The sequence below is a fragment of the Strix uralensis genome, chromosome Z (genome assembly GCF_047716275.1).
Source record: "Strix uralensis isolate ZFMK-TIS-50842 chromosome Z, bStrUra1, whole genome shotgun sequence".
Taxonomy (NCBI): Eukaryota; Metazoa; Chordata; class Aves; order Strigiformes; family Strigidae; genus Strix; species Strix uralensis.
In genome coordinates this window covers 10,980,592-10,993,150 of record NC_134012.1, presented here as the reverse complement: position 1 = coordinate 10,993,150, position 12,559 = coordinate 10,980,592, and the positions used below count along the sequence as shown (strand labels likewise).

The following is a 12,559-nucleotide window of genomic DNA, read 5'->3' as shown; positions in this document are numbered from 1 at the left end:
TAATTTTATCAAAGTTGATGGTTCATAAATTCATTACTATGTTATAGTTTGATGCTACTTCTGTAGCTGCTACCACTGAGGTTATGCAGTTGCTGAAAAACCTTAACTCCATCCTAAGTTTCTTCCTAGCCTAGTTATCAGGAATGACATCTAGGCAAACCATTAGGATGTTTAGTATGAATTGTGACTTTCACAGTTTAAACAATGTGATCTTTCATTGGTGGATCTTTTCATGCTGCTTCCTAAGTCCTCCAATTCTCTCGCTCATTCACTTGTAACTGACAGATTGTTGGGGTTTAACCCCAGCCAGTAACTAAGCATCTCACAGTCACTCACTCACTCATCCCCCCTCCCAGGGGGACAGGGAGAAGAATCGAAAAAAAAAAGTAAAATTCATGAGCTAAGAACAGTTTAATAACAAAAATAAAATCTAATAATAACAATAATAATAATAGTAATAATAGTAATAATAGTAATGAAAAGGAATATAACAAAGAGAGAGAAAATAAAACCCAAGATAAAGCAAGTGATGCACAATGACTGACACCCAAGCAGCAATCCACCCCCCAGCCAAATCCCCCCAGTTCATATACTGACCATGACGTTCTGTGGTATGGAATAAATATCCCTTTGGATAGCTCAGGTCAGCCGTCCTGGCCATGCCCCCTCCCAGCTTCTTGTGCACCTGTTTGCTTTCAGGAAACTGAAGAATCCTTAACTTAGGACAAGTGCTGCTTAGCAACAACTAAAACTCCAGTGTGTTACCAACATGATTCTCACACTAAATCCAAAACACAGCACTGTACCAGCTACTGGGAAGAAAATAAACTCTATCCTAGCTGAAACCAGGACACAGATACAGAATCAGAGTGCCTGTCTTAAAATACACACAGGCACATACATAGCTATAAATAACAGAACAGGGTCATCTAAAGGAATTCTAAATAAGATGTAAAAGAAAATGCAGAACTTACAAAGTAGCAGTTAACTGCCAAAATTAAAGCTAACATAAACATATGCTTAATGTGGCCTTTTAAAGTATTCTGATGGTGTGCTAAGGGTTGTGCTGCTTTGTTCGAGTTGTAGTGCATTCTGGAATTTCTGTTCTCTCTTTGACTACTTATAAAGTGCAACAACTGAGTAACTCAGAAAAGCAAATAAAATACCCTAATCTCTTGTGGCCTTGTGGCTGTGTTATTCTGAATTAGGTAGAGTGCAAGCCCCAGATGAAGCCTTCCCATTCGGTAGTAATCCCATAACATCTCTTCATTCCTAATACAGATGCACTGCAGCTTTCAGTCAAGGCTGTAGCCTGGGCCTCTCTTCTCTACCTAGCTGTCTATTTTCACATATCTTAAAGGAGCAGAATTATTATGTACAAGACCTCTATTTCTTTGCCAGTATAACCTGTCAACAACTTCAGAAGCTATTAGGGGTACAAGGACACCAGAAAAGATAATTACATAAGATCTGTTTTCTTGGAAAAGCGAATTAAAAATCCTTACTTTTTATTTCTTTCGTGTCACAATTAATCAGGCACTTTCCTCTTTAAGTCAATAAGGCAGGGAAGACACAGAAAGGCTGGAACTGGAAATTAATTTTGCAGCAGGTCTAAAGGTGGAGATATCAAGCAGCTTGTATATAGTTGTTGACTAGCTCAGTGCTTATTTTGGCATATGTGCCCAAATTTGACATTGAAGCATCAGAAATATAACTGTCTCCCCTCTAGTCCAATATGCAATTTTACCAGAAATAGGCTATACTTACGTAACAGCCCATATACTTTTAACTTAGCTACACAGCATGCAAAACATCTTATAATGGTAGCAACAAATACAACACCTCAGAACTAATATAGAAACATAGAATGGTAGAATGGTTTGAGCTGGAAGGGACCTTAAAGATCATCTAGTTCCAGCCCCCCTGCCATGGACAGGGACACCTTCCACCAGACCAGGTTGCTCAAAGCCCCGTCCAACCTGGCCTTGAACACTGCCAGGGAGGGGGCATCTACAGCTTCTCTGGGCAACCTGTTCCAGTGTCTCACCACCCTCACAGGAAAGAATTTCTTCTTCTAGATCTAATCTAAATCTACCCTCTTTCAGTTTAAAACTATTACCCCTCATCCTATCACTACAGTCCCTGATAAAGAGTCCCTCCCCATCTTTCCTACAGGCCCCCTTTAGGTACTGGAAGGCTGCTCTAAGGTCTCCTCGGAGCCTTCTCTTCTCCAGGCTGAACAACCCCAACTCTCTCAGCCTGTCCTCATCAGGGAGATGCTTCAGGCCCCTGATCATCTTCATGGCCTCCTCTGGACCTGCTTGAGCAGGTCCATGTCCTTCTCATGTTGGGGGTCCCAGAGCTGGACACAGCACTCCACGGTGGGGGTCTCATGAGAGCACAGTAGAGGGGGAGAATGCGCTCCCTCGACCTGCTGGCCACAATTGTCTTGATGCAGCCCAGGACATGGTTGGCTTTCTGGGCTGAAAGCACACGTTGCTGGCTGATAGTCAGTTTTCCATCCACTAATATCTCCAAGTCCTTCTCTGCAGGTCTGCTCTCAATCTGCTCATTGCCCAGCCTGTATTTGTGCTTGGGATTGCCCCAACCCATATGCAGGACCTTGCACTTGGCCTTGTTGAACTTCATGAGGTTTGCATGGGCCCACCTCTCAAGCCTGTCCAGGTCCCTCTGGATGCTATCCCTTCCCTCCAGTGTGTCGACCGCACCACACAGCTTGGTGTCATCGGCAAACTTGCTGAGGGTGCCCTCGATCCCACTGTCTATGTCACCAATAAAGATGTTAAACAGTGCCTCTCCCAACACTGACCCCTGAGGAACGCCACTTGTCACTGCTCTTCACCTGGACATCGAGCTGTTGTCTGCAACTCTTTGAGTGCTACCATCCAGCCGATTCCTTATGCACCGAGTTGTCCAACCATCAAATCCATGTGTCTCCAATTTAGTCAAGGATGTTGTGTGGGACAGTGTCAAATGCTTTGCACAGGTCCAGGTAGATGATGTCAGTTGTTCTTCCCTTATTCATCAATGCTGTAATCCTGTTGTAGGAGGCCACCAAATTTGGTAGAAGGCTCCCATAAATTTAGATTGTTACATTTTCTTAAGATTTACAAGTCACAGATGAAACACGTACCCATAAAATCTCTAAGAGTTTTAATGTTCATGTAAATGGCTGAGTAACCCACATACAGAGATAAATGTACAGATACCTACCATGGTCTTGGGAGTCTGGGGAGGACCGCACTGACTGGAAGCTAGGCAGTGTTATTCCAGTTTACAAGAAGGGCATGAGGGAAGACCCAGGAAACTACAGACCCGTTAGTCTAACCTCAGTACCTGGAAAAATTATGGAGAAGATCACACTGGGTGCTACTGAAAGGCATTTAAAGAACAATAAGAACAATACAATCATCAGGCACAGTCAACATGGGTTCACAGGAGGAAAGTCCTGTTTAACTAATTTGACCTCCTTCTATGAAAGGTTACCCGCCCAGTGGATGAAGGGAAGGTGGTGGGTGTATTTTTCTGGATTTTAGTAAGGCTTTTGATACTGTCCCTCACAGCATCCTTCTGGACAAGTTGTCCAGCCGTGGAAAGAGTGAGTTCATGGTGCACTGAGTGAAGAACCAGCTGAAGGCAACAGGTCACCAGTGGTGTTCCTCAGGGCTCAATCCTAGGGCCAGTCCTGTTCAATATATTTATCAGTGATCTGGATGCAGGAGCTGAATGCATCATGAGCAAGTTTGCTGATGATACCAAACTGGAAGGTGCTGTTGACTCTCTTGAGGGACAAGAGGCCTTGCAGAGGGATCTAGATAGATTGCAGCATTGGGCAGTCATCAGTGGGATGACATTTAACAAGTCCAAATGTCCGACGCTGCACCCAAGATGGAGTAATGGCAGGCACAGGTATAAACTGGGAGAGGAGCTGCTGGAGAGCAGCCCTGCAGAAAGGGATCTGGGGGTGCTGGTGTGACACTAAGCTCAACATGAGTCAGCAGTGTGCCCTGGCAGCCAAGAGAGCAAACGGCATCTTGGGGTGCATCCAACACAGCGTAACCAGCCGGTCAAAAGAGGGGATTATCCTGCTGTATTCAGTGTTGGTGCAGCCTCACCTTGAGTGCTGTGGGCAGTGCTGGGCCCCAGGATTTAAGAAGGATGTGAAGGTCCTTGAATGTTGCCAGAGGAGGGCAACAACTCTGGTGAAAGGGCTGGAAGGCACGTCCTGTGAGGAGCGGCTGAGGACTCTGGGTTTGTCTAGTTTGGAGAGAAGGAGGCTGAAGGGTGACCTTGTTGCTCTCTACAGCTTGCTGAGGAGGGGAAGGGGAGAGGGAGGTGCTGAGCTCTTCTCCTGGGTATCCACTGATTGGATGTGTGGGAATGGTTCAAAGCTGCACCAGTGGAGGTTTAGACTGGATATTAGGAAGCATTTCTTTACCAAGAAGGTGATCAAATCTCGGAACAGGCTTCCTAGAGAGGTGATCAATGCCCCAAGCCTGACACTGTTGAAGAAGCATTCGGACAATGCCCTTAATAACATGCTTTAACTTTTGGTCAGTCCTGAAGTTGTCAGTCAGTTGGACTAGATGATCACTGTAGGTCTCTTCCAACTGAGTATTCTATTCTATTCTATTCTATTCTATTCTATTCTATTCTATTCTATTCTATTCTATTCTATTCTATTCTATTCTATTCTATTCTCAAAAGATATTACAAGAGCCTGAACACTACAGACAGGTTTTTGAATAAGAATGCACAAATAATGAACATAGCACGAAATTGGTTTCAACATACTCTCTCATTGTCAGAATATATTTATTTATCTGCCTGCTTGCTGTGCTTTAAATAATATAAATATTCACAGAAAGAAAAGACAGAAGTGGAATGCCCTTATGGCATTTCTTGTTATGCTACAGAGAAAGGAACTCCTCTGAAATGATCAATACAATTTTAAGTGATTGCAAGATCTTCTCGTGTATTAAGCTAATAGCCTAATCTATGCTTAACTTTGCTTTGGAAACATAACTAAGTTTTTATTCACGTCAGTGTGTATATGTGCACATTTGTGTAGAATGGCAGAAGGGAAGGCTTTGTGCAAGACACATAAAGCAAAACTGCACCCTGAATTTTCAGTATGAGAATATTAAAGAATATTTAAGAGTCAGTGAGATTATCCCGAGATCAGCCGAGTATTTTTGCCGAGGTCAGCTCGGTAGGGAGCAGCGCAACAGCCAGAGCTCTGACGGCCGCCAGCAGCCGCCGCACAGCAGTTTTACCCGGGGAAGCGCACGGAGGGCCGCGGCCGGTCGCCGCGAGGCCTGCGAGGCGCAGGAGGTACGGCCGGTACCTCGCCTCGCCACGGGCAGGAGTCACTATTGGCCGACCTCCCGACCGCACCGCGCACTGCAGCAGCACCGGAACGGGAGAGAAACCGGAGTCGCTGCGGAGCAGGGCGGCACGCTGGGCGCGGGGCACCGGGCACCGCTCCCCGCACGGGCACCGTCCTGCGTGGGGCACCGGTGGCTGCCAGGCTGTCCCGGGCACGAGCTGCGCTCTGCCACCAGCCTCGACAGGGTTATTCTGCAACGCGGAAAATTCATTCGGAGACCCCGGAACGGCTCCTGTCCCGGCCGCGGCCCCTCTCCGAGAAGAGCGGGGCCCACCCTAACGCCGCGCCACGCCGCGGGTCCCGCCCCTGGAGGCGTGGCCCGGAGGCGCTGCCCCGCCCCTGCAGTGACGCCCGGCGGGCGGCCGCGGCCGCGGCGGGTTGGGCGCCCGGCGGGGCCGTCCCAGCGCAGCGCGGCGCGGCGCGGCGGGGCGGGGGGGCCGGACACGGGACACACACGGGCTCTGTTTCCTCCGCGCCCGGCCGGCATAGGCGGGGCGGGCGCCTCCTTCCTGTTTCCGCTCGGCAGGCCGGCGCCCTCCAGCGCAGCGGTACCGTGGGGCGGCGGCGGGGGGCGGCGGGAGGGACGTGAGGGGAGGCGGGACGGCACGGCCCCCCCACCCCCGCCCCGAGCCCTGGCGATGCCTTCTCGCCGCCGTCCTCCGGCCCCGCCCGAGCAGCGCTACCTGTGCCGAGCGGAGGCGAGCGCTGCCAGGGACGGGCCGCGCCGCGCGCCTTTCCCTCACGGCCTCTGTCTTCTCTCCGCAGGGACCTCGGCGCCACCCTTCCGCCGCTCGACAGCCCCGGAGGGTGCCCGAGGCGGCGCTGGGCCCCCCCCCGCCGCAGGTGAGGGCGGTGCGGCGGCCTCCGGAGCACGGCCGGTGGGAGGGGGCGGGACGGGGCGCGCGGCGGCGGGATGACGGGCACAGCGCAATGGCTGCGCGGCGGCAGGGAGGGAGGGAGGCAGGCAGGCAGGCGGGGAGAGGAGGCAGGGAGGCAGGCGGGCGGGGAGAGGAGGGAGGCTGGCAGGCTGGCTGGCCTGGCTCCTGCTCCGCCGGGCCTCCCCAGCCCGCCTGGGCGCCCCCACCCGGCTTGGTGGCGGCCCTGCCGACCCGGTTTCTACGCTGTTTCCGACTTCACCGACTATTGCTCGTTCACTAGTTAAAGCGCTTCCCCGGCTCCCTCAGCTCCCTAGTAAATCCTACAGAAAGGTAGACCAGCTGGGTTCTCTTTCCTTCTCGTCCAAAGGAGCACAGACTTCACTTTTTTTCTGTCTAACAATTTTTTAGTGGCAGTATCTGAAGCTCTGTTGGATGACATGCCTAATTGTTCTGTAAACGCTGTACTTGAAGGGAGGGTCAACACTTTGTATTACACTTTCACACACCATACACTACTCTTCTAGCAAAAATAAGCTTGCTCTTTAATAATGAAAGTTGATGACTCATATTGAAATGGTAGTTGCTGTGTATGTGTGCTTTTATTTTTCTGAATACTCAGAAATTATTTGTGTATTCCATAGGGTTTTCCCAATAGAAAAACAGAAAAAATGTTCGATATTAAGGCTTGGGCCGAATACATCGTGGAGTGGGCTGCAAAGGACCCATACGGCTTTCTTACTACAGTGATCTTGGCCCTTACACCGTTGTTCATAATTAGTGCAGCACTTTCATGGAAGCTTGCAAAAATGATTGAGGCCAGGGAGCGAGAGCAAAAGAAGAAACAGAAACGCCAAGAGAATATTGCAAAAGCCAAACGAACAAAGAAGGATTAAATGGGCAAAGAAAGGCCTTCCTTGTGCAAAGAATCCACTTTTTAAATTAAACACTTGTACGTTTCATGTTTTAACTGTCCTTTGATACTTGATCCTGTTATTTCTTGAAGTATGGAATTTAATCCCTTCAGTGTATTTTTTCTGCTGAGATGATTTGTGTTAAAGTTTGTCCAAGTGACTCGTTACAAGTCATTTAATCTACTACTTGTGTCCTAGTGCAGGTTGCTTTTCTGAATTTGCATGTTAAATTAAAAAAATTAACCTGTTGGGTGGCTCTGGAGCTAGATTTTTTTTTTTTCTCCTTAGCTGAGATATGACTTAACAAGTGTCTTAAAATTGTCAAATTATGGGGAAGATGTGAATGGTAAACTATATGACAGAAAGGCAAGTTTGGGTATACCTTCAGCAGAGCTGTAGTTAAGCTAGCTTCGGAGTTGGGTAGCATACCTTACTGACTTCCTTTAAAGATGCTGGATGTGGCCCTGCGGTTCATTCAGCTGTGTGCCCATAGGGGCTGCTGTAGTGTCTTTGAGGGGGGCTTGTCTGCAAAAAGAACCTACCATAGCTTTTTGTTTCTTGAACTACCAGCCATCAAGAGTCTTTAAACTCAGCCCAAACTGTAGGAAACTTGACTGCTTGTTCTTACTAACTTCATTTGTCTTACACCACTCATGTTCTATGCACTATCATGTGGTTTGGCTTTCCCTAATGATCACCCAAACACTCCACCTATAACTAATTTGTTTCTACCTTCAGAAACTTTTTATGCCTCAAAGAATAGCCATAAATGGGGTGAGAACAAAGGTCCAGGTGGCCTAGTGTTCTGTGTCCTGGTGATCTATAGCAGGTCTGTTTGCGGGAGAGTACTGGAGGAGGATGTGCACCCTGGTAACCGTAGTTCTTCCTACTTGCTACCTTCTGGCTACCTTTGATTTAGGACCTTCTGGCTTTAGGTGGGATCTTTGTTTTCATGGCCCTTGAAACTGCTGCCTTCCAGGTTGCAAAATGCTGTCATACTGGAAAAAGTCCAAGTGGGGTTTGTGTTGTAAATATGCCAAAATTCATGTTTTTCTAACAGAAGTGATTACTTTGTTTCAAAGTCTAATTTTTATTAATAGTCTAGTTCTAAAGAGCTAGTGCCAGTCATTAAGTTTTTAGACTTAGCGTATTTCTAAACAGCAGCACAGAGTTATGCTTTCTAGCAACTAGTCCTTTATTACATTTAAAAATAAAACCTTGAAATAATACCATTGTTCACATGAGGAGACCTATGGAGCTGCCTGGCACCAAGGAGGATTAGAAGTGGGGATGAATTACAGTAAATGTGAAGTATTGTTGATCCCCTTTCAATTTTGTTGGTCAAAGCAAGGTTATTAGAATACGACATTTTGGCATTTTATAAATACATGGGATTAAGTCTCCACCTTTTGTATCAAGTGTTGTCAAATGTGTTATGTGTTCCACCTTTGATACCTACATAGCTTAAAACACACGGAGGAGAACTGATGAAGGATGCACTGCATAAATAAATTTGATACTTTTTTTCAAAAAGTTGTGTGGTCTTTATTTTGACTTTAGGTTCTCAAACATCATCTCTAAGCAAATAATCTGCACATTCTATGTATCTAAACTATGGCCAAATATATCTAATAATTTAGGGAAGTCCCCACGTGCACTAGAAATAATTTTTTTTTTTTTTAATACAGTCCCTTGTCCCAAACCCTGTGTTATTTTTCAGCAGCTTTACCAAGTGCTTCTAACCTCTCTTATAGTAGTTATCTGTAGTTGAACAGATTTATCCTGTGCATACTGCTGGCTGCAAATCAAATAATTCAAATATGTTGATTGTTTTCTTAAATCTAAGAAGAATGTCTCCAAGGTTAATACAGTGTGTAGTCAGTGTAGTGTTTCCTGTGATTCCTGTTAATGAAATCAACTTTTCCATCCACTTGCCAGAGAAAAGCACACTGGCACTGCCAAGGGACTTAACAAGCACTCTGAAGAATTATCTTAAACTGACACCTAGGTTTGGGAAAATTTAAGGGTACTGATTAACTAAAATTTATTCATCAAACACAATGTAAAAGTAAATGACTTTTCAAGTAAAAAACAATTTAGAATTATCTAAGAAAATTAAGTTAGCTAGAAAACCTTCCACCTATGATTTCAAGAGTAACTGATGAGAGACTGTCGAAAACAAACTTACTTAGTAACATGTCCTGTTTTTCAATAAACCCAAACATTTTAGTCATTTGTTCTGATTAAACCTATTTGAACAGTTCTGCAAAAATAAATCAAACTGCTTTAATATTGCTTTATTGTACACGTATATAACAGCTGTTTGTGTTGTCTGTTAGAATATTTATCCATTAGCAATAGCTGCACATTACAAACGTTTATTTATTATGATTACTACCACTGCCTGGTGGCATCCAGGAGCCTGGCTGAAAGGTATTTGCAGTGCTCATTGGATCTTGCGAAGGCTCTTTCTTGCCATAGTAAGGAGCAGATGCGTGGCCTTTAACATGAGTATGAGCTGGTTCAGCAACAAGTCCCTCCTTGTATTCCTTGGCCTGAAGCAGCTTATCCTTTTCAGATACATCTTTGATTTTCTGTTTCATTTCTTCTCTATAATTTTCATTCTTAAGAATCTCCTAAGAATACAATAGAAAGATAATTAGATAAATCAGAAGTAAATGCAATATGCAATGTTGAAATAAAACATTTTAAACATTTACTGTTTTTTCTTAATTTTACTATCCAAATTTTCAGGTATGTAGGTAAAATAAAATGTGGCAAGATTGTTTTTCCAACTCCAGTTTCAGCCCTAGTTTAGAATATTCTTAATGTTTTGATCATGTTGAAGCAAAACTACATTGTGGTGTTTCAGTTTCACTATCCTGTTGGATCAAAAAAGAAAAATCAAATACAGTCATCAAGAAATGTGAAAATGCACTAAAAATAAGGCTACATTTTATATTGTTTTTTACGTAGGACATGCTACTATATAGCTATTTATCACTTGCATCTCTTGCTGTAACTCACAATGCCTGTGATGTTAGGTATCTGTGCCCCACGGTACAGTTTGGGGAGAAACAAGATGTGCAACCTTGACTGTGCTAGTACATAAGCCGAAGCCATGCAAGATTAAAAAATAATAAAATAGTAACCAAAAAAAAAAAAAGTAGGGCAGAACTGAAACTACTGAGATGGTACTAGCAATTCAGGAGAAAAAACATTGGAGGGGGTGGGGGAAGCATAAAAATCCAAGGGAAAGCTTGCCCCAGACGGGAAGACAGCTCAGTAAGGCCAAGGACCAGCATGGTCCAAGAGGCAAGGGAGGCCAACACATCTGCAGCTGATGACTGCCTGGCCAGCGAAGGTCAACTGGGTACTGTGATAAGCACACTAAGCACAACACTGCTTAGGTGAGCTGTATGTTAATTCTAGATGTCTAGCAGGTGTATTAGCTAAACTAGATGTACTGCATTCATAACAGGTGTAAAATCTTACCTACTGCCTCTGCACAGGTAGAAAATACAAATAAAAGTGATCCACTTTTAGAGGTTTACCTCTACCCCTGATAAACTGAAGCAACTATCTGATGCATGATCCTGCTGCAAGGCCAAAAACCCCAGCCGGGATGTATTCAGAGACGGCTCGTACAGCTAGCTTGCTGTTTCAACTTCATGAAGCTCTGTACTGAAACATGGTGGGGCGTACAGGTTAAAGCTGGAAATTCACTAAGAAAGGTGACTGAACTGGGATTGGGCTGCTTTCACTGACAAATGCTGAGGTTGTTAGTTGAAGCAAGTGCAATTACTGGCTTGTCCACAGGTGTAACAGAAAACAAGCTGTTAGTAGACCTTGCCATCTTGTTCAGAGGAAGACACAAAGAACTCCCAAAGTAAACACAAAAAGTCCTGAAAAATACTGGTTTGTTTTTTATCTGTTAGCGTATGTTTTCTGTTAGAAGGATGATTTGAAAATTCTGCTAACAAGACTCCTCTGTGCTTTTGTTAGGGCAGATAGTGAAGAGTATTAGAAACACAAAGGTGATAGGAATTTTTGTAACACTTTGAACCCACATAGAACTTAACTGTAACCAACACCATGTAACAAGGAAGCAGCTAATATCCACATTTATACTGGGATACAGGAGGAAAAAGCCTGAACACTTTCTCCAGATTACAAGTATATGGAAGGGCTAAGGAAAAAACAGTACTCTTCTCTCTGAGCAGAAGACCATGACATTATTTTAGGAATTGCATTAGAATACACATGGTATTGGCCAAGAGTTGACCTAGCAAGCATGCGGACATTTAAGAACATTTAAACAGGCAGTATTTAAAGAAAACCTTATCTTAGAGATATCACGAAAACTAACACCTTTTTCTTAGTCCGTAGTTTGCCTCTATACTTAAATTCACAAATGCACAGAGCAGGGGCAAAACACTTTACATACCTATAGTATGAAAATACACAAGCAGTACAAAAACAACTCTGCAAACTGCATGGGGGGAGGGAGAAAATTCACCCATACTCAAACAGAAATTTTATGAAGTGTAACAAGGTCAAATTTTCAACAGTCAGTATAGCAAAACCTCATTATAACATCTCTCAATTCTGTCCTTGTTTACCACATGCCTGTATAAATCTACCATGGCCTCACTGATTTCAAGGGAATTACTCCTATGGTGCTTGTATTACCCCACTACTAACAAACAAGGTCATATACCTTTGTGATATATAAAGACTGACTGCATCATAGTCCGCTAAAACTGCATGAAATGATTTTTTAAAATATGAATGTAATTCACTTACTGTGAACAGCTACTTACTAACTTCAAATCTTTTCCAGTGATTACTTTAACAAAGTTATCTTAGCTAACAGCAGCTGTAACTAAATTCCAAATGCTCCAAGTCCATTTTAAATGTTGATGTATAACTATCATCTGTTTTTCAGAAGCAAGTAAGGCTCTTTTAATCAGTTTTCACTAGCCAAAGTATAGTTGTGATCTAGTAAAATATCGACGTCGATTGTGAAAAAAGCACGAGAAAAGATCCTCATTAGCAAACTCAGAAAAAAACCTGCAGTAACTTGTTCAGAATCTTCTATACAATCCACACCAGGTCAAAAATTTTTCAAGTTCAAAGTATCTGCATGCATCCATTTTATGCATTAAATTCATGCCACTAACATGTACACCACAATCAGGGTTCCTGTGCTCAAATTAAAAAATACGTGAATCTGGAATCTTGTGCCAACTGGCACATTAGAAAAGTTGGGTCAAATAGACAAATTTTCTTAGCATAAACATCTTGTCTTGATACTGGCAAATTTGTTCCATGGAATTCTCTCACAGGCACTGAGCTCT

At 44.3% G+C, this 12,559-nt stretch overlaps 2 protein-coding genes and 1 long non-coding RNA gene across 5 annotated transcripts in view; 1 reads left to right on the top strand and 2 right to left on the bottom strand.

Moving 5' to 3' along the window:
- The window catches only part of LOC141937570 (uncharacterized), a 78,322-nt gene extending 72,094 nt beyond the window's left edge, over positions 1-6,228 (bottom strand). The window contains exon 1 of the long non-coding RNA XR_012627008.1: positions 6,094-6,228. This is a non-coding gene — a long non-coding RNA (uncharacterized LOC141937570). The remainder of the gene's footprint in view (positions 1-6,093) is intronic.
- Positions 5,800-8,732, top strand: SMIM15 (small integral membrane protein 15). Its single transcript, XM_074855461.1, has 3 exons — positions 5,800-5,958; positions 6,176-6,253; positions 6,930-8,732. The coding sequence occupies exon 3, from the start codon at positions 6,957-6,959 to the stop codon at positions 7,179-7,181; it is 225 nt and encodes a 74-aa protein (XP_074711562.1). The 5' UTR covers positions 5,800-5,958; positions 6,176-6,253; positions 6,930-6,956; the 3' UTR covers positions 7,182-8,732.
- Positions 8,733-9,481: 749 nt separating this feature from the next.
- Positions 9,482-12,559, bottom strand: part of NDUFAF2 (NADH:ubiquinone oxidoreductase complex assembly factor 2) — a 74,969-nt gene continuing 71,891 nt past the window's right edge. For all 3 annotated transcript variants that reach the window (XM_074855460.1, XM_074855458.1, XM_074855459.1), the window contains one exon: positions 9,482-9,835. In XM_074855460.1, the coding sequence (XP_074711561.1) occupies positions 9,578-9,835 (258 nt within the window). In that variant the 3' untranslated portion in view covers positions 9,482-9,577. The remainder of the gene's footprint in view (positions 9,836-12,559) is intronic.

Excerpts from the sequence above, each read along its gene's own strand:
- SMIM15 (XM_074855461.1), top strand. The coding sequence starts at position 6,957 with ATGTTCGATATTAAGGCTTGGGCCGAATACATCGTGGAGTGGGCTGCA.